At 44.4% G+C, this 21450-nt stretch overlaps 1 protein-coding gene and 1 long non-coding RNA gene across 5 annotated transcripts in view; both read left to right on the top strand.

The window, feature by feature from the left end:
- Nucleotides 1–6673: 6673 nt before the first annotated feature.
- Nucleotides 6674–21450, top strand: part of PDE7A (phosphodiesterase 7A) — an 80243-nt gene continuing 65466 nt past the window's right edge. The window contains exon 1 of one of the 4 annotated variants that reach the window (XM_080582429.1): nucleotides 6674–7429. In XM_080582429.1, the coding sequence (XP_080438555.1) occupies nucleotides 7292–7429 (138 nt within the window). In that variant the 5' untranslated portion in view covers nucleotides 6674–7291. The remainder of the gene's footprint in view (nucleotides 7430–21450) is intronic. The other 3 variants (XM_080582427.1, XM_080582428.1, XM_080582430.1) reach the window with 3 other exon arrangements.
- The window catches only part of LOC308190772, a 29599-nt gene continuing 15586 nt past the window's right edge, over nucleotides 7438–21450 (top strand). The window contains exon 1 of the long non-coding RNA XR_013947488.1: nucleotides 7438–21234. This is a non-coding gene — a long non-coding RNA (uncharacterized lncRNA). The remainder of the gene's footprint in view (nucleotides 21235–21450) is intronic.

Below are 21450 nucleotides of genomic sequence, written 5' to 3'. Positions count from 1 at the left end.
CTACCTCAGCATCGATGAATTTTAAAACCACGTTTCCAGTGCACTCCATACTATTGCAAGGCCCAACCTCTGTGGCTTAGCGCTTTGACCCCCTCGCCCAGCTTTTAAACAAGGCACACTAATTAAATGCAAAGCTGCTTTCAAGAAATTGATTGAAAAATGTTCGCCTAGAACTCAGGGCATCTTTGTCTGAACATAAAAGTCGGTTTATCAAGAGTTAATCCTTTTAGTATGCACTTGTCTTACAAGAACAAATTTCTTTCATTTGGTCAAGACAAAGGAATTCAGGAATTTCTGTAAACTAACCCTCCCCTCCCTTTGTTGCACTTTTGTTGACATATTGGCAACATTCCTTCCAGTTTTAATTGGATTAAGCCCATCGGTATTCAGTGAGTTGTAAATCAGACAGGATTCCAGATACGTTTTTGCTATTGTTAAGCACAAAAGGTCTAGCAAAGAATAAAACTAAGTAAAACCAGAGGTAGTCTCTTGAAATTAATGAAATCTGCTCGCGGCATTTGTTCAGGTGGTTAATGGGGGGACGGGCAGAATGACACATGTTTTTCCAGACTTTCAGGGAGAAGTCATGCTAATGCTAACCCTGACGCATCCTTTCCTTCACAGGGAAATAAATGTCAGGATGCTACATGGTGGAAAAACACGAGTTATTGAAAATATTTAATCCTCTCATTTCTATTCATCTGAATAGGTTTACCTTCTGTTTCTATGGGTTTTGATAGAAAATGGTACCGCCAATGAGCTAAAAAGGAAGCATAAAATGATTAAATGCCTGATTTTTATGTAAGCTCGTAAGTAATGGAGAAACTGAAGTAGTACATTTGAGCATCTTTGAAGAAGATGGAAAAAAATAATTAATTGAAATATAAAGCAGACTAATCAGAATACTAATTAGTATACATTTTTAATACTAACTGATCCCCTGAATGTACCTGTTGTTTCTAATCATATTCATTTTTACTTAATTCTTTTCATGAGGGACTAATCGCATAAAATGGCACTTAAAAATAAAAGTGAATAGTAAAAAAGTCAAAGTGCAAGAGGAAGGTGAGTATAAGAGAAAGACTACTAGGTTCCTGGATGTAGTCACCTGAATTACCAGATGTGCAAGTGCCGCAAATTATGTTAATTCCCATTTCTGATTTACTTCACACACCGGGGGGAGAACATTGTTAATTTGTCCTTTTTCAGTAATTACCAAATAATTTTAGCACCTATAAGAAAGCTATTCTAACTATTCTAAATTCTCATACAAATAAGCTTCTGCAACAAGGGAGTGTGCTCATCTTTAATATAATCAGAAATAAAATGAGTTAAACTCTTCTTTGAAAAAATCTGGTGTTACTAAGCAATGTCTCACTTTTGAGCTTTAAATGACAACAAACTGCTTGCCTTTAGTTTTTGACAATGCAGCATAGTGAGATTAATAAGACTGGTGCTTCACTAAAGTTGGTATGTAGGAACTTTAGCTTGTTATTTCACTTCTAGCAGTATTTGATATTACCAGTTTTAATATTACAAGGCATCTTTACCAACTGCCAATAGGCTAATGAAGAATCAGATGGAACACCAGGAATCTTTTGAACCTAAATGCAACTTCCAAATCCAAAATTAACTAGCAGTCCCTAATTATGGGGGACTGTCCCCTAACTATGGGACTGCTTAACTTTTTTTTTTTTTTTTACAAGTCAAAATGGCTTTAAAAAATCCTTTGCTGAGACTGCTGAAAACACTAATTCCACCTTCATGTATAGAAATCGAGAAAGGACGTGCACTTTTAATGAAGTCTTGGAACAATGTAAAACAAAAACAAACAAACAAAAGGTTACAAAACAAAATCCAAATAAACCACTAAATTTTCTGCAGACAAAATGGGCAATTGATGCATTAATAATTATCATGGAAGCTAACAGATACTGTATGTTGACGAAGGTCCTCAGAAATGCCTCATTCATTCTGTCCATTGATAGGGGTCCAAAACCCCTTCCATTACCAACACCAAAAGCGATGAATTTTCAGCTTGTAATCACACTGGTAAACTTGCGAGCTGCACCTCTGAAACTGCACCTGGGCTTCTCATATCCTCCCACTCTGATATTAAAAATGTACTTCACATCAGCTGTTACACATGTACAAATGACACAAAGAGAAGCTTTCTCCACAGGCTTCTGTTGACACCAACACTCATAGTCATTTTGACACTATCGTAATATGAGGATTTGTGTCCAGACAGCCATAATTACTGAGAAAACCATAACTTCGGTGGCTGAGACCATTTAAGCTGCGTGCACTCTATCAAGTTTTCTAGAAATGCATTTAAGAAGTAGTAACTGTAGAAAAGAATCACTTTCTCACACTGTTATTGCCAATAATATCGGCACTGGAGTTACAAAAATATGTCTTTGAAACTACATTAAATTTTTGACAGTCTGCAGCTGTGTTCATAACTGACTTTTCTTACCCTGTTTCAGCAGTCAGTCCCTGTTTCTGGAGGCTATAACTTGTCATTAAAACTCCACTCTTAAACTAACCATAGGGTGTGATTCTCGGGGCTGTGAGCAAAGGAAAAATGGAAGTCCTCTGGGATCAGTCTTTTTCAATTTCTGCTGCAGCTTGCTGGTGTTAGCGCAGAAGTGGTATGTGGCCAGTAGGCAAGTTCAGTTCAGTGAAACTGAGGTTGTTAAAAATGTGGAAAAGATTCTAAACACTTTTCAATATAATATTCAAAATACTGGAAGCAGGGGCAAAAGCAAACAAATGGACTGCCAAGGCAAGTCAAAAGGACTTTGCCTCTCCAGCAGAGGGACAAAACCCGCAGCTAATGGTAGCATGGCACACCTGACAGAGGGTATCTTCACCGACACTGCCCTTCCACGCTGCCTACCTACCGTCACGAACAAAGCCGTGTACCCCAGTTCATCTGATTAACTCTGTGGAAGCAAACCAAAGTGTCTCAGTTGGGAGAAAGGCAGCGCTGTGTTCCTTCCTTCCAGGGAAAGGAAAGGCTCCTGCGAACACAACCTGAATGGCCTGCTGTCTTTCTCTTAATTATTGACTCCAAAAGTAGCCTTAGGCAATTACTCTCTGGGTTAAGTGTCTACAGTTACGAAAGATAAACCTTGGCCATACCATACACAAAGCTGCTATAATGTGGGTGCAAAAGTGATTGGAAAACATCCTCAGAGTCGTTAGCAGTGGTTGACAGATTAGATTAAACAGCATTCCTCAGGAGGTCTCTTCCAGATATCGGATTTAATCATTCACAGGAATTTCACTGTTGACCTGACTGTCTTTGAGAGTGTGTTCACTAAATTTGCAGGTGAGAGAGATCTAGGAAGGACAAGACTAGCATTCAAAATGGTCTTGACCAGCCCCCAGGACAGTTTGTCCAGTAAAGGCCAGTGCAAACTACCACAGCCAGGAAGGGCTGCCAGACTAACAGGACAGCTATCGGCTCTGCAGAAGAAGATCTGGGGGCTGCAGTGGACAGCAAACTGAACAGGAGCCAAGGACGTAGCATCACCACCACATTCAAACATGCCTGATGCAGACTCAGGGCAAAGCAGGAGACAGATGACGGGAGATGGAGAAAGGGACGCACCAAGCAGGGACAGGGGTGTCCTCCAGCGGGGCTGCCACAAGTTTGGAAGTCCTATGGAAATGTATAGCATTCACTCAGACAATAACTGGGTAGAAACAAAGGACGTATCTGAGCATGTGCCGGAGAAACGGCACAAGCCAAAACCAAAGTGTAACAACGCAGCCACTGAGAACACAACTTGAAAAGACGTTTCTTCCTGTCTACAGAAATAAACCATGTAACTTCCTCAGGTAAGAAGAAAAGAGACAAACTTCTGCATGTCTTGATCATGTATCTTTACAAGTAAGTATTTTTTGTGCTCCTCAGCTGTTTTCAAAGTACAACCGTGCTATGCCTTTGAGGATCCCTATTTTCTGTTTCGTACAAGAACACGACTGAAGCCTCCTGTTCTGTGCAGACTGTTCAGTTCTGCCGGCGTGCGCTGGCAGTGCCCCGAAGCGACGCTCCGTGCAGCGCGGCTGGTCCAGCAGGATGTCTTGCTGAAGTACCTGTGTGATCCGAGCCTCTTCTCCTAGGAACTGTGAAACTGAACTAATTACGTTTTTGTGATCTTCCATTTCCCTGGCTTTGTAAGAGTGCCCTGCTTTGTGACAAAACTGTCCGTCAGTAACGCTTCTTCCCTGCTAGACAGCACCCCTGAGTACGCCTAATGTACAAGACATTAACTGCAAAAGTGAAAGGAATCATTGAAACTTTATTAACACTCCCTAAATTTGAATACATTCAGATATGTACTCTGTACTGAAGGCTGTATCTGCCATGATAAAGAAGCCACACCACACGGGGCTTACGCAGATAAACTATGGCACCTGATAACATCATATGATGCTTCGAAGAAGTGCGGCACTGTGGTGCTCCAAGAACTCTGTGGTTCACAAGGGAAGCAATTTAATTCAAACAAAAACATTTTGTTGTTGGTATACCTGTATGAGGAAGAAAATAAATAAAATCCTCTTTGCTGTGCTCTTTAGGCAAGATATAAAGCACAGTTTGTGCATTCTTTTTAGGCTGAAAATGTGTAACTTACGCCATAAATCAAAGACTGTCTATCGTCCAGGGGCGGGATTCTACTCAGTAAACTCGTACAGGAAACCACAGCGCAAGTAATATTAGTAACTTTTGTATTTATGAAAAATAGTAATTTGTGTCCTGAAAACAAAACACTTATGGAATCATTCACTGTCTGGAAAATGTACGCTTACTTCATAAGAATGCATTTCAGATTCCTTAAAGGTGTTTATATAATGTTAATTAGAGATCAAAGATAATTGGATTGTTAGTGAGGGAGAAGAAAAGAAAATGCTGATTATGTTATTTAAGGATATACTGGCTCAGACTCAGCGCAAATACAACCTTAAAGAACCAGTTTCAACTAGTCTGATGGAAAGAATATGCAGTTGATAGGAAGCATTAAAAAAAATACATTATCAACAATCCTCATGTATAGCTTGACCTTGTAAGATTGAAGTATACGCTATGTATATTCAGTGAAAGTAGGAATATGCTTTTATTCTTCTACACAACATATTGCTGATAAATGAATTTTAGATGGGCTAGAGTAAAAATTCAACTTACCCAGGTATAGAAAGCAAAATTGTTATCAGTGTAGGAGAACCAGAAGGAATTTTGAAAAATGAATTGGGGTGGGGGTGGGAGAATCTTGACTCCAGTGAAATTTGTGGAGATCTGCTATGGATTCAAATGCAGGCATGATTTAATGCAAGTAGGCCAAATATGAGTAAAATGTCTAAGAATGCGGAAGAAAACTTGACATACCTGAATTAAATAATAATAATAAAAAAAGCTGAGTACATTATTTTACTGGGAATTACAGGCTTATTATAAATTGTGAACTACTGCATACATTATAATGTTATATGCTGAAAATGCTTGCTATATTTTTATTTGAAGAAACGGGATAAAAACAGTTGGAAAAAGCTTTTAAGATGAGGCAGTTGGCCCACTGTTGTCTCCCATGCGCCCGCATGTCCGTGTATATCCATGATACAACATGGTATTGCAGTTCTGCAGAAGAAGGAGGTGCATTTGTTAACTTGGTAGCTCGCAGTGAAATAGCCACCAGCCCACACCTACAAAACTTCTTGCTCCTCCAACTAGTTCAAACACACGAAAACCCTCTAAACAAAGCGACTATTCTTCCTAACCGGGCTCCTCCAGAGCCATGTCATTGCCTATAAATAACCAATATCATGTGAAATCTAAACCTTTCTGCCAGTAAGCAAGCACTTAGAAGAGCGATGTATTATGCAAAATTAAGTCATATGAATCATTTTGCAAAATTTGATTTTTAAGTGGGTACATGCGCTTCAAAGAACAGCAGCATTCCCTTGCCTATCATGCTATATATAGGGCTTTTTTTTTTTTTTTATGATGGAGAAATAAAGAGATGAAAGGATGAAGAAAAAAAAAAGCAGCTGCAGGGAGAAACAAAGGGAGAATTATTCCTAAAAAAAACAACGAAGTATAGTTCTGTCTTATTGAATGTGGTGTGTGTAGCTATGGACCGAATGACCTCATGAATTATTCCACTTCTTCCTCAAAAGCCCGACTGCTGGAACGGTGAGATTTGCCACAAAATTTGGTGTTTTCTGTTAAAAATTATGTGATTTTACTTCTGCATGTTGTAGGGGAAAGAATAATCCTGTACCCCCCGGTAAGGGGGTACCGCCTAAAGGATGTAGGGATCGGACTGCAGGCACGGACACCTCCATGTCCAACTTTTTATGAGGATTTAACGTTTCCGGGCATTTAACGCTTCTTTATTTTACACAGAGCTGCCTCCAGGCGCTCGGACTGGGGCAGGGCCTGCGGGCGGCCGCCCATGCCCGGCTCCCCTCACACCAGGCCCCGTCCCCCGGGGGGCCTCGCCGCGCGCGGCACGTGCCGGGGCGGGGCCCTCCTCCCCCCTCCCTCCCCGTTGCCCCGCCGAAGGCGCGAAAAGGCAGCGCGCATGCGCGCGGGGCCCGCCGGCGGCGCCGAGCCCTCCCGCTGTCTCCGTGTGGTGCGGGGAGGGGGGGGGGTGGGTACGTGATGACGCGCTGCGTGTCGCCAGGCGCGCGACCCACGCACGGCCCGCCGGGCTCGTGCCTCCTCCCGGGGCTGCGCCGAGCGGCGGCGGCGGCGGCGGCGGCGGGCGGGGCGAGGGCTCCCCCCCCCTTCATCCTCCTCCTCCTCCTCCTCCTCCTTCCCCTCGGGCCCCTCTCGGCGGGCCCGGCCCCTTCCCCCGGCGGAGCGGCGCCTCCCCTCCCCTCCCCTTCCCTCCCGTCCCCTCCCCTCCTCCTGGTGCCGGACAATAGGGCCCCGGCCCCGCTCCCATGCGCGGCGGCGGGCGGCGGGGCTGACAGCGGCTCCCAGGCCCAGGGAGCGGCCGCGGGCTCCGCGCTCCCGGCCGGGCCTCGCCGCCTCGGGCGCTGCCAGCGCCGCTCCCCCCCCCTCCCCTCCCCTCTCCCTTCTCCCCGCTCCGCTGCCCGGGGCCCGGCGCCGCGGGGAGGTGCGGGGGCGCTGAGGAGGCGCCGGGCCCCCCGCGGGCCCTGTGCCGGGGGCTGACCCGTCCCCGCGGCGAGCCCCGGCGGGGCAGGTGCGGCGGCGGCGGCGGGGTGGGGGTGGCCGGGCCGCTGCCCCGCGGCCGGTCGGCGCCCGGAGGCTTCTTCGATGGAAGTATGCTGCCAGCTGCCCGTGCTGCCCCTCGACAGGCCGGTGCCGCAGCACGTCCTCAGCCGCAGGGGGGCCATCAGCTTCAGCTCCAGCTCCGCGCTCTTCGGCTGCCCCAACCCCCGGCAGCTCTCGCAGGTAGGAACCCTCGGGGGGGAGGATTAAGGGGGTCCCCAGCGGGTTGCTCCCGGGGAAATGCGGCACCGCTGCCTGGCTGCTGCCCGGGGTGGCTCTGCGAGGCCGTAGGGCGAGCGGGGAGCTCCTCCGGGGTTGCTTCCAGTGGTGCTGGGCTGTGGGGTTCCTCCGTCATTTCAGAGCCCGTGCCGCTTTCCAGCTTTTCGTCTGCGGGTGTCTTTCGAAGGGCTGAGCTGCCTGTGGCCTTGCCCAAAGCTGCAGTGGTTTAACTGGAATAATGAACGGGCACTGCGGTGTTTTATCTGGGATGCAAAGCTGTGCCGCCCTCCAACTCCTAGGACTTGGCAATCCGTCTAGGAAGAGACAAAGATCCTCGGCTTCTTCATTTCCATGGTATTGTTCCCTGCCCGCATTACATCAGTCGCAAGATGAACTCTATGGTACTTTGTAGCATCTGATCTCGTTGGAAATGTTACAGGAATGGTCATTACGGCTGTCAGAACAAAAGGGAGGTTTTTCCTGAGAACACTGTCCTGAATTTCTCAATCTGTGCTCGTATGGTTTCCTAGCAAACGCCAATAAAATTATATTCTGGTGGAAGTCTCTGGAGAAAATTTGGGATTGCAGAGGAAAGCATGTGCTTTGGTGGCAAGTCAGATGCTTTTGGCTTCCAAGGATTTCCTGAAAGGTTTGTTTCAGGACTCTGGCTTGCATTGTCCTTACGGAAGATGCCATCTTTGCGCTTTACGCATGTGATGGCCAGTTCTTGTTGTTCACCTTTTTGGCTGTCTTATTGAGTTGTCCTGCTCTTTCGTGCCTTGCTCTGCTTCATAAATGCATAAATAGAACATGGAGAGCACCCAGCCTCTTGGCTTTGTCCCTCCTCAGGCAGCGGTGAAGCTCTGTGTGGGTTTGAGCATTAGGTGTGTGTATCTTTGGGAGGGAAGAACCATTAAAATGCTGCTTAATGACCAGGAATTTGAATGCATAGTGAGGTATTATTAGTAAGGAAACGAAAACGAACATATGTTGGTGACTGTCCCAACCCCAAGTGCGAATGTAGTACTTGATGAAAACTTTGTTTTTATGACAAATTAATTTTCCATGTAGCAAATGGGTTAGGATGCTTTCCATTTGTACCATTTGATTCAAGTTTTACGTGGTGATGATGAATTTTCCGTATGTACAAGTCTTCTTGAAAACCAGTCCAATTTAGCACATGTTATCCTGTGCAAATGAGGGAAGAGTCTCTCTCGTTTGAAGAAGAGTTGATGGTCCTCTGGAAAAAGGAACAGACAAAGCAGTCAAGGTGATACATTGTCTTTATTCCTCTTGTGTGTGGTCTCCAGCACAGGTGATGCGTGAAGTAGACACAAGTTTATAAAATGAAATATGGTACTGGCATTTCAGTACTTTTTTTCCCAACCTTGAAGCTTCTCCATCTATTCCTTTTATCTTGACCAAAATGCTGCAGGTATTTTAGAGCGAGTCACAGGGAGGGGTGATTGAATAACGTGTAAAAAACTGGAAACTACAGCTATGCTTAGGACCTATGGGACCAAGTAGCGTTTCCTTTGCGTAAGCCAGAGGAATATGTTTTATGCCTAAGTAAGAGAACTAGGATATTGAAGTGAGGGAGTCCTTGCAAGTACCAGCCAGCTGATTAGAGTACAGCTATATTTTGTTGTCTTTAGATTACCTTCCCCCCACTTAGGAACCTCTTAGGGCTAATAGGATATGAACGTCTACCAAACCCATCATAGGCTGGTGTAAATGATGGGCTAAGAAGCATCACCCGGTGAGGTTAATGATTGTGTAACTTCTGAACTTCACTTCACCTTTGAAGTCTCCTGGAAGGCTCCTAGTATTCCACTCCACTTCTTTTCAAAGAGGTCTGGATCCTTACTGGTCTGTCACTTTCAGCTTTCTGTTTGGGCTAGGTTGGAGCAACAAGAGTAGAGCTGGAGATGTGTGCTAGCATACTCAAGAAGCCAGTGTGTACAACCAGCATTTCACGTTTAATGCACATTTGGTGGGTTTTCTTTAAAAATGCGAGGTCTTGAAAATGAATTGCCCCTTAAAAAGTGAAATTATTTAGGCATAAGACGTTTTAGGCTTAGCCTTTCAGCAAGGAGGTATGGGAAACAATGGTAAGAACACGCATGTAGCATTTAATTCTGACAATGCTAAGCCTGCAAGTATTTCTGTCTTTTAATTAAGCGTGATTTCGGTTTAATATTTTGTTAAAATTTCACTCAGTGGGTTCAAAATGGGCCGTGCATTGCTTTGTTGCAGCATGAATAAAGCGCTGCTGGAAATGACCTCAAGAGTTGTGGTCTACTCTTGTCAGCCCCAGGAAGGATGAATTGTGCTGGCGATATTATTAGCAGATGTTTGTCTAATCTGTTTGCCTAATCTGTTTTTTAAGATAGAGTCTTATGAGATGCGGTGAGCTGACATAACTCATTATTGCTGAAGGTTAAAGTCCTGACGTTGGGCGCGTATGATTATTACTTCCTTTATACCATCTCTGATGCTTGTCAGGAGCTGGCTAAAAGAGCAGAAAACTCACGCAGCTGGGAACACGGGGTAGCTACCTGCCAGCTCCTCGCATGAAACAGTTGTGACAGTCTTCGCTAAGCCTGATTTAAAGGAAAGGATGGTCCCATTAGGCTTTTGAAACCAAATCCATAAAAGCCTCAAATAATAGAAATTACACAATCTCTTCAGACAACTTAACTGTTGTTAACAGTGCTTAACTGTTCCTGTCAGTCAAGAGTTCTTTCAAAATACTGAATTTAGATCTTCCTTGTGGCAATTTAAACCTGTTCCTATCCCCAGCAAACGCAGAAAAAACCTTATGCATTTTCTCTTTTCTCTTATGAATGAATTATTTCCTTATGGTTGTCTTTTTCTTCAAGTTCAAAGTATCAATAATGAAAATAGCAAGTGACATCTGTTAGCTGGAGGTTATTTGTGATACTGCTCGAGTCGAGCCAAATGAAGAGCTGCTATTGTATGGGTTTGTACATCTTTCTTGAGATAATTTTCTTTGAACGTGAAATAATCTTAAATGCTGGTGTTATAAGCTGCTTTTAAGGGCACCTGAACCGGTGACTATAGAGATGGTCAGGGCATTTCACAGCGGTGAGTTGGACTTGAGGTTCACTGCGAGGTCAGGTGGATGTTAAATAGTACCTTGGATCGTGCCTTTAGGGTGTCCACTCCAACTGTTACAAAACGATGCTTTTTAAATTAAGGCTGAGCTTTCGGAGGATAATTTTGGATTCTTTGCCTTGTCTGGTTTTTAACTTCTGTTGTTAATATTAGTTAAAAAGTTTCTAAAACTGTGCCTGTGCTTATTTAGTGTGAATTTTTTAGTCTCTCTTTAATGAATAAGGGTTTATAATGAAAACCACTTTAGAAACATAGCTGTGAGCGCTTCTAGATTACGTGTCCTGCGTTGCAATCCACTAAAAAAAACCAACAAACCCTTGAATTGAGAGGTCAGCACAGGTTTCTGCGATTGCTTTTTATGCCATATAAACATATCATACGTGAGTAAGAGAGAACTTTGGCCTAGCCCGTCACTTTTGACTTCTTGCTTTCATTCTGCCTTGTGTTCCGCTCTTGTTGCAGTGTCTCCAAAAATTGCATCAGTGATGTGTGATAGTAGAGTCTGAATGGAAGTAAAGATCTAGTTCTGGCCTTTCTGTCCTTAAGTGCTTGAACTCGATGATGGAAAAGAAAGAAGTCTTCTAAGGATGAGTTTCTGTGAAGAGGGAATGGGGCAAGTTGGGGTCATTCAGCCTGGAGAAGGTTCTGGGGAGACCTTACAGTACCTAAAGGGGCCTACAGGAAAGCTGGGGAGGGACTCTTTGTCAGGGAGCATAGTGATAGGACAAGGGGGAATGGCTTTATAAACTGAAAGACAGGAGATTTAGATTAGATAAAAGGAAGAAATTCTGTATCTGTGGGTAGTGAGGCACTGGACCAGGTTGCCCAGAAAAGCTGTGGATGCCCCATCCCTGGAGGTGTTGAAGGCCAGGCTGGATGGGGCTTTGGGCAACCTGGTCTGGTGGGAGGTGTCCCTGCCTATGGCAGGGGGTTGGAACTGGGTCATCTTTAAGGTCCCTTCCAACCTAAATCAATCTGAGGTAATAAAAAAACTCGATCTGAGTGTCAGAAATGCAGGCACCAAGTCTACCTGCAGTACGAGGTATTCCTGCGTACCAGGCAGTAGTACCATGCACTCACTGTCTGCTATTTGATAACCCAACTCACGAGCCTTCGTTATTGCATCTTAATTTCACGCGTTTAAGCAGCATAGCATTGTGCTCTGTGACGCTGCGTACATCTGAACAGTAGGCTGCAGGTCGTGCGTGTCGCATCCGAAGACTTTAAGAATACACAGCAGGGAAAAAAAGTCACAAAGAGCAGCTGGAAGTGCACGATGCTGGTGAAACCTTCAGTGAAGGGAACGTTTCCTCTGAAAAATGTGTTCCCGAGCATCAGCTAGCTGCTTTGGCCACCTTTTGCTGTACAACTCCTCTTGCCAGTGTTTGCCCATTGCACCAGGTGCGATCCGAACATGTTTCGTTCTGCGTGTAGCCTTAGAAGAGAGAGTTGAGCGGTGTGTTTTTAAGGCCTGAGCATGGGCATTGGTTGTTAATCCCACAGTTGCACCTTCTTGCTCGGAGAAGTGTTGGCGTGACCTATTTTTCCCTTAGAGCTGCTCATTTCTGCATTTTCCTCTTAGTTGTGTCAACTTCTTTGTTTTTGATCGGGTTATTTCTCAGCCCTGGCTGATTCATAGCGTAGTTCCACAAATGGCCGTGCCTGCTAGTAACGAGGAAGCAGCATGCCAGACCAGGAGTAATGAGCAGCGGGGAGACAGAAGGAATGCCTCATGTTGGGCTCGCTATTGAACGGGGAATTTACCCTAAGCTCCTTTCTTTACCCATTCTCTGCTTTCTGTGACTTTTCTTTTATACTGTTCCAGTCCTCTCCATCGGTAGTCCTCAGTTGCGTGCTCTTTCATTAGCTTTCTCCTGCCGTTTCCCATATCTCTACCGCCTGAATAATTAACAAGTTAAAATAATGAAATAATTTTCATGATGCGATTCCTAGCCTCTGGAATTAATTCTGCGGGTTGCTGCTCCGCTTGCCATTCCCTTCATCTTGTATTTATTGTGTCTGGTTGCTGAGATTGCATCTATTCATATGAGAGGCAGAGACTGACTCTGACTCCGCTCAGCGTGGACAAGTTCTGATTGGGGTTTTTATGCACAACAGTAATTTTCTGGGGCTGTTCCTTTTTAAAACGCTTTCAGAGTTTTATGACCAATTAACGTTTTCATACATCGGGATATAAAGCGGCATCGGTACCTTCATTCTGCAAAAGGTCACAGCAGCTTATTTCATGGCCTGTAATTGCCTGTGGAAGATCTAAGCAGAATAATAGTTTAAAGTCCTCATTAATTAGTTTGTCTTAAATCACCACAAGTCAATTCTTTATTACTTCTTTGTCCAGATTGTGTAACAGTATATTTTGTGCTTTGCATGAACCTCAGCTTTCTGATGCTATCTTTAAAAAGAAATTGCTTTGAAAAGAGAGATTGTAACCATGTGCCCCTGAAGTTTTGAAGTGTTGAATATTGAACCATAAAATAATTTTGCAAGGATTCTGCTTTGGTCTGTGGATAATCGAGATGAATGATGAGCTAATGACGTAGTAATGCAATGCAAGTACAGGTTGTCAGAATTAGAAGTGCTTTGTATGGGATGTCCTTTGCAGCAGCTTTTCTTTAAAAACCTGCATTTGCTAAGTAAATCTTTTTCAGGTTCCTTGAGAAAAGATCCAAGATGGGTTAACTTTGACTCGGTATGGTAATAAAGCTCTCATAAAAGTCACGTAATTTCAGACATTTCTGTTGCGTTACTGCTTTGCTGTGTGGAAAGTGATGTTGGGGCCATCTGCAATCGAATCCTTGGTATTTCTTCAGTTCTTCTATTTTCTGCAAAGCCTGCAGGGGGGTGGAGGGGAGCCCTGGTAGCAGAATGTGGTTCTTCAGAGCGTTTCCCCGTCACGCTGGTGACCGCTGGCTTTTTGCTTTCTTGCGTTTTGCTCATCGCTCTGTGTCTACAAGTTTCCACTTGTTTTCTGCAAAGCTGTAAGTTTCCGAGTGCGCTCGGTCACTTTCTAGCATGGTGGATCTCTGATTCATTTCAATAGCAGGACCGTTTCTGTGTCCTGCTAGGTTACGGCTCCTGTTTCAAAAACACCTGGGTGAGACTGAGCATGTTGTACTGGCTTGCTTAAAAATTCACTGAGGCCGTGTGCAAACAGTAAGTCATTTGGCTGCTCAGGGTGCTTTCACACTTCTGGGGGGAAAAATCTCAAGTAATTTAGCAGTCCTTTACTGTGTAAACCTTTGTGAACACACCGATGCTTTCCACATGTGAATTTATGCTGTTGGATGCCCAGGATGTAAAATTCGTGTGTCTTGTGATTTTAGGAATGTAGCGTGCTCTGTAATTTAGAGTAGTCCTTCCTTGTAAATGCAAGACTTAGGGTGGACACACTAAAAAACTTGAAGAGTTTAAACTTAATCTCAGAAATCATGCTAAATAGCACTTGTAGCGCGAATAGTCCTTTGTCTGTGCGCAAAGCTAAATGCGACACTCAATTTTACCTGCTTCCACTGCAGACAAAATTCTTGTGAGCAAATACAGATGCGTGCGCCTTGTCTGTGTGTACACATGCATGTAGGGCCTTACACACCTATGTCTGGGACCAGGAATCGAGCCTTGGCCTCTCAAATTCCTGTTAAATAAGGTGCACAAAACCCCTCGTAGTAGGGCTTGGAGGAGTTTGTGTTTCGTTAGATGTGAAGTTCTCCGTTTGTTCTGATTGTGCCATTAGCAGCTAACTGCAGTGTAAATAAGCAGCCAGTATAATCCAGCAAGGCAGCCTGCCAAAGACCAAGTATTTTATTATAAAAATGCAGTTCTAGAAAACTGGATTGAAGGGCTAGTTGGGGAACTGTTTGTGTGTATGTTTACATCCTAGGTGTGCTGTAAGGAATTTGTAGCCAAATGTTTTGTTTTCCTTCTGGTCTAGAACAACTTCTGTGGCTGTTCCCTCACCTCCCTTGCCCTCCTCCCCTCCATACCCTGAGAAGTTTTATTTCTGTTGCAGCAGTCTGACTCCTGTTTTCCTCCCACTTTCCCCCACTTTGTACACCTGTGATAGGGCAATCTGATTTATTATCTTCCTGACCACACTCCCACAATAATTATAATTAGATTCCCGGAGTCTGCTTTTCATCACGAGGTAGAGGGCAAATTCTTCTCTCTGCTTCTAGCTGGAAGTGTGAAGGAGCCAAAATTTGCAGCAGGCCTGCCTCAACATCAAAAAGCTGTATCCTGGAATGAGAGTAATGAGGATAGCTTTGTGTCAGCAGAAGACTTTACTGTTTCTCCTGCTCCTTGCTGCCAGATGAGGGATGTGGAGAGGAGGAGGCTGTTCTCTTTGAGGAACCTTTCTTCCCCCTCCTCACCCCCGTAGCAGACACAGCTGGAGGCTACTGTGACTGGTAAAATGGGGTATTTATTACACGTGTAAGACAACCCCCATGCCCATCAGTTCTTTCCCAAGGGCACAAAAAACGCAGGAGAAGATACAGGAGCTTGTTTCAAGTCTATGAGGAGAGAGATTTTGCTGGGAAGCTTGGGGCTCGGGTAGGTGGATCAGCCTTTAGCGCGGCTGTGTGCAGTCTCCTTCTGATGTGGTTCTCTTTAGTTGTCTTAGAAACTGAGATGCTGCGTTGGGATGGATGCTGGCAAGCAAGTGACTTCCTGAGGGACTCGTTTATACATCTAGATCAAAAAAAAAAAAAGCGAGTGCTCTTACAAATAGTAGTATTTTAATAGTGTAGTCCAGTAGAGGAGTTTCTCTCTGGGGACCGGAGCTGCTGTGGCAGGAGTGACGCTGGTCTGGGTTATTTCTTGCTTTGTGGCTAATGAAGTCCACATATTGATGTTGCAGCTGAAGATGCACTGAGGAAGTTTCATATTTAGTCAGACATGAATTAGCACTTCCGTTTAAAGGCAAAAAAAAAATCAGTATACCGAAGTTCTTGTGCATCGGCAGTCTCTTGAAATATGCACGGGTGTGTGTGGGGGACCTGTCAGTAGTGCCCTGCCTTAGCTTCTCTCTTGGAGCACTGAGAGCATGTAATCGGTTCTGAAAAAGTCCGGAGTGCTTAAATGTCTTTGTTAACTGCAGAATTTTAGGCCGTAGATTTCAGCAACTGAATTAATCGAGCTCTTTTTCTAGTATTGTTGAAAAAATCCCATCCATAAATTGTTTTGCGGCTGCAAACACGGTGTGAAACTTGCTCAGCACAGAATGTCAACGCGTGGAAGTACACGTGGGGAGTTTTCTTTGATGTTCTTGCTTGTTATGGAAGATCGGGAGAACGGCTCTGTGGGGTTTTGTTCTGTCATTTCTTTTGTTGTGAAGTCTGAGCTGCATTTCTTTTCGCATGGTGATGGTAGGAATTTCTGTGCTTTTCGCTGGACTTTAGATGTCTTTAATCAGCTATTCCTAGCTTGTTTTCATTTGGACAAAGTAAACTGACTACATCTCAGTCCAGATAAAGCATAGAGTATTTAGCCTACAAAGCTGGCAGAGGAAACAGTATAATTTTAGCTATTGCCTGAATTTAAAAGAAAAAAAGAAGTGAACTTGAGCTTTTTACTTTGAGAATTGCATAATGTCCCAAATACTTGCAAAAAAAAGTGTTCCCACAATTTTGTTGCCCTCCTTTCAAGGAGGATCCTGTAGTTCTCCTGAATATGGTCATCCTACTTCTGTCCTTGCCACATCCTGCTTATATCTTTATCACAAAATCGTGATAAATTTGCAAACCTACCTTAAGTGAAGACTGGAAAATAAAGATAGCAAATTGCAGGTACTAAATTCCTTACGCTCTGCTTGCAGGGAATGTGTTGGACTTGTACTCGACAATCCACAGTGACTTCTTTTAAAGAGAAGAAAGGCTTCGTCTCCCTAGGGGTGTTGAATGGTTGAAGCTATGGTTACCTTGGTGCTTTTCTTGTTCGCGTAATATTGTGGCATTATTTTTGCCAGTGCCCTCCAGCTTGAGGCATGAAGGAATGTTTTATGTCTTAATAAGAGGCCCTTGATTAAAGCCCTTCCCCTACTGCCTTTTGATACAATAGAATTTAAGTGAAATAATCTGTGCGCTACAATGCTAATCCATTTTCATGAGCTTTTTAGGAAGGATGATCTGAGAGGATTAGACAAGAAGTTATTATTCATGATTGGTTGAATAAGTAGGAAAGACTATTAGGACTAATGAAGTTTAAGACTTTTTTTTTCCTTTCTCCTGGATACTGCTCTATTTATAACAGAGTATAGGAAAAAGGCCATATTAAAAAAAATCAGTTTCAAACCAGTTTGGGAGAGGGGAGGTCACATTGCTCTCTTATACCGAATGTGGCAGAGGGTCTGACTGGGGGCAAGGAGACTGTTGGATCAGTTAAAGAATACATCATATGCACATTTTATAAAGAAACAGGGGAAGCGTTACAGAAGATTTTTTCTTCTGACACTCGTCAAAATAAGATTGTAGAAGTTGAGCACGATATATTTTTGCATTTAGTATGTCATAAAACATGAGGGTGGCTTCTGTAATTCTGCCCTGTTTGACGCTCTGGTACTAGCGCTTAGCTGGTGATGGCTGTCGGCTGGAACTAGTTTTTGTTACTTTAAACAGAATTTCTCCTTTTTCAGAGGACAGTTTTATTTAATGTCTGCAGTCGTCATAGTATTGGCTGCACGGTGTCACTTCTAGCTGCATATCTTTACTCTTTTGCTGACAGTCGCGCTCCTCTGACCATGCAGAGAGCTGGTTTGCGCAGCTAAAGCAGCAGAAATCCCTTTCCTTTTCGTCGTGCTCGTTTTCTGCTGATGTAGCTGTGCTCGCCTTTCTGCAGGGCGTGAGGAGTGCTGGTGCAAGGCAAGGCATGGGAGCCGCAGCTGGAGGCAGCGCTGGCTCGCGTTGGACTTGTCTCCAAGGCAGTTGTGGGAATGCCCGGCACAGCTGACAACTGTGCGCGATTGTTTCAGTTTCTCCCCAAATGAGAGCAGGTTGAATAATGAATCCCCTCTTGTTATTCAAATCAGCTAATGCACTGTGTTGTGCCGTTCGGGATTTTTGTAAAAGCAGCGGGCACCCCGTGGCTCGTATACATGAGTATTTGCGTGACTTGAAAATGTGTAATTTTGTCTTTATTAGGTGGGTCGATGTTCCTGTGTTTTTCAGATATTGGGTAGATTTGGCTTGGTAATAAGAATGTTTTAAGAGGTGGGCTATTGTTACCTTTAAACAAATGCTCGACAGATTCCATGATGTCTAAAGAACATATATTTTTTCCTCCCTTTTTTTAACAATAAAACATCCAATTTGGAAATTTGGCTTAATAGACTTGGCAAAATATAAAATTTGGGGGGGGGCATTCTTCTGTGTATGAATACTACATTTAGAAATAACGCAACAATAATGTGCAAATGAAAGGTTATTTTCTTGTGAAACTGAAAGCTTCTTTCCTATCTGCACCTTTTACTGAAAAGTAGCTGTGGTTGTTACAGCTTATAAATGAAATGTGTCAGAACATGAGGATCATTCCTTTCTTTTCTTTGGAGAAGTGCTTAGAATACTTAAAGGCTTGTGAGTGTGTCTGAATATGTAAAATGTGCTAACTAAATGGTGGTGTGGTGGGTGCTGCATAGATTAAGAGAAGAGGAGAAAACAGCATTCAGTCTACCATTTGCTGAGATGTTGTCTTGCATCTGACAAGTCACAGGACAAAATCATATCATAAATGTATCAATTTCTGAAGGTTCTATTGCTTCCATCTGATTTTTTCTAAGAAGTTTAAATTACTAGATTTCTAGTCTTTTATCACTTACAGTAGCGTTTTAGAAGCACTCGGTTGGAATGAACAATAGGTAAAGACGAGTTAGTTCTATGCCATTGTAAGGTAGTGCTTCAGGATGATGTCAGATGACAGGTGGGATTATTCTTTTTAGTCTCTTTTCTTCCTCCCCCTCCAGATTCCTGGCTGTTTTATATCTCCTTCAAGCTCTGTCGAGGTTGCCCTGACGCTTGTCGTAGGCCAAGGACAGTCACACCATAATAGCTGTTCCCTGCGTTACTGAGTTGCCAAGTCAAACAAATTTGGATTGACTGAGTCCATGTGTGCACAGTTGTTCAGCCGTCCGTTTCTGCTGAATTTAGTAGCGCGCACGTTATGCTGATTATGTTGGTTGGCAGCAGGATTTTGAATCCCAGCCTCAAGTGCATCCGGTTCTGTGAATTACTTCTGGGTGGGTTGTTGGGTGCCGATGTCCCAACCCCTCTGCTAGGAGAAGTGCCTTCAGGGAACTGGGATGCCACATGCAGGCCTGCCCCATTGCAGCACCAGGAGAACACCCCTGCCCAGGGAGACTGGGGAACAAGAAATAAACTGCTGCATTGTGCCAGCAGAGAAGGAGCTGCAGCAGTGAATGTACCGGCTTCCATTTCATGTCTTGCTGGCTGCAGGAGACGCCACGTAAAGGTCTTACCTGAAGTTCCCTTTGTGAGAGCAGAGGACTGAGACTGATGAAGGGCTGTGTGTGAGACGTGCCCCACCACTCCTTCCTGGGGTTCATCCCACCTGGGAGAAGGTGAAAGTAATTTGTACTAAGTACTTGATGGCAGAATATTATATTGTTTTGAAAGCAATACATTTTTGTTGAATGCACACATTGATCTCCATCTGTTTCATCTGTTGCATCTTCTATGTCTACTGCCTGTTCTGTGGCCTTGCTTTCTTCACAGCCCTCACATGAAGGCCCAGGCCCAGATAAAGCCTCTCAAACCCTTTGTGAAAGTTTCAGATTTGTTTATGGGACCCAGAACTTCCCTTTCCCCCACAGGTGCTAATGAGAATAAGTATGGCAAATAAAGGAAATGGATTTATGGGAATAATATGGAGTATTAACTACATTAACATGTAATAAAGTTTTTTAAGTAGAAAATCATGAATTCCACGGATTTCCTTGCTTGAGGGGCAAAGAAGGAAGCAGTTCTGGGCAGGAGGAGGAGGTTGTGGGCTTCTGGGACTCCACGGACACCTATGGCTGTGTGTGTTACCACGTAGTGGTGAGTACTTTCATCCTTGCTCCTTGTGAGGAGATGCTCTGTGCTGTGCCACTCCTCCTCTGCAGGGGTGAGCAAACTAATGTGCTGCAGAGAGTGGGGCAGCGTGGGCACGATGCGGAGAGGCCTCCAATGAGGACAGGAGGAAAAGGCAGTGGTTGCTGAGTTATGGTTTCCGCCTGTGAGCGTGCTCCTCAGAGGCCTTGCGATACCACATAGTGGCTGCCCACACCACCAGAGCAGCGAGGCGGGTCATACTCTGCTGTTGCACGGCTCTCAGGTTCTGCTGGTGGCATTTTAGGCCTGGCTTGAGGCCTCTGCTTTGGCTTTGATGTACTTCATGTCCATCTGGTCAGAAGTGCCATCTCCCAGCCGTTATTTTCCGTGATGCCATTTCGGGCCTCACGTACAGCTGCTTTGCCTCCTAGCTACAGCAGATCCCGGGCTGCATGCCTGAGGCTGGGGTTTCGGGGCTTACCGCTGGGCTCAGCGGTAAGACCCATCTCTGGGTCTCAAGCTGGCTTCGTGTGGGCTTGAGCACAGTGCAGCGTATAAAAGCTTGTGCTCTTGAAGCAGCTGTATCTCTTGGAGCTGCTGGTTACAGCTGAAGTGATGGAAGATGAAGGAAGGCGTAGTGAAAGAGATGCTCTTGGGTTTGGAAAGCCTGATACTACTGAGCAATCAGATGTAGAGCATGGTTACAGTTTCTAGTTTCTGTAGCTCTTCTGAAACGGTACCCATCCCTTGAGGTGCGAGTATACTGTACATCCACGCAGACCAGTAGAGAGTGTAGGCCTCAGCTAGCTTATGGAGGCCACGAGAGCCAACGTGCACAAACTGAAGCACAGGAGGTTCTGGCTGAATGTGAGGGGGCACCTCTGTGCTGTGAGGGTGACAGAGCACTGAACAGGTTGCCCAGAGAGGTTGTGGAGTCTCCTTCTCTGGGGATATTCAAGACCAGCCTGGGTGCCATCCTGTGCAATGTGCTCTGGGTGATCCTGCTCGGCAGGGGGGTTGGACTGGGTGATCTTCAGAGGTCCCTTCCAACCTCAGCCATTCTGTGATTCTGTGAGAAGAATTAACATCCTATCATTGCAGTGTTTTTTTAATGCCTTCTTTTATAAATTAAATCCAGGGCATTCTGCAGATTTTTACTGTTTTATCAGTCCGTGGTCATATGCTTTCTAGTTCAGAAAAAAGAAGCATATTAGGAAAAATCCATTAATGTATTCACAGTGTAATGCTTTGATTCAACAAAGATGGGAGATTTGCAGTTCTGAAGGCCAATGAAAATTTTGTATAGTTAAAATGGGTATTAATGATGATTTTCTTTAGTTTTGCAGCATGCAAAGTGCAAGTATGTAGATTTTACTCTAAATACTTTGTTTCAGGCTGGGTTCTGAACTAGATGTGTGCATGCTTGTAAGTTAATCTTACTTGGCTGAGATGTGCAAAAAAAAAAAAGAGCATTCTGAACCTGTCAGTACTCCTAGGAGAAGCAATGTTATGATAAGGCCAGGAGTCAAATACTGTTAAACCTCTGCTTGAGCGGTGAGGAATCGTATGAGGACTGTAAGTGAGGTAATTCTTGACCTAGCAACAAAGACCTCTTGTGTCCTGTGTGTCTCCTCCACTGTCTTCGTGCCCTTCTCAGGCACACAGAAGTGTATCCCTTCACTTAGCTTTTTTTGGCATGGTTTCCTCTATCATATATTCTCTTTCCAGGCCTGATAGGCTGTTACAGGATATGGCAGTTCTGGTCCTGTACTTTTCACAGGAGGAGGGACT

This window comes from Anser brachyrhynchus (genome assembly GCF_964034855.1).
Source record: "Anser brachyrhynchus genome assembly, chromosome: 2".
Lineage (NCBI taxonomy): Eukaryota > Metazoa > Chordata > Aves > Anseriformes > Anatidae > Anser > Anser brachyrhynchus.
Note: the sequence above shows the minus strand (reverse complement) of the source record. Positions and strands in the feature narration are given on the sequence as shown.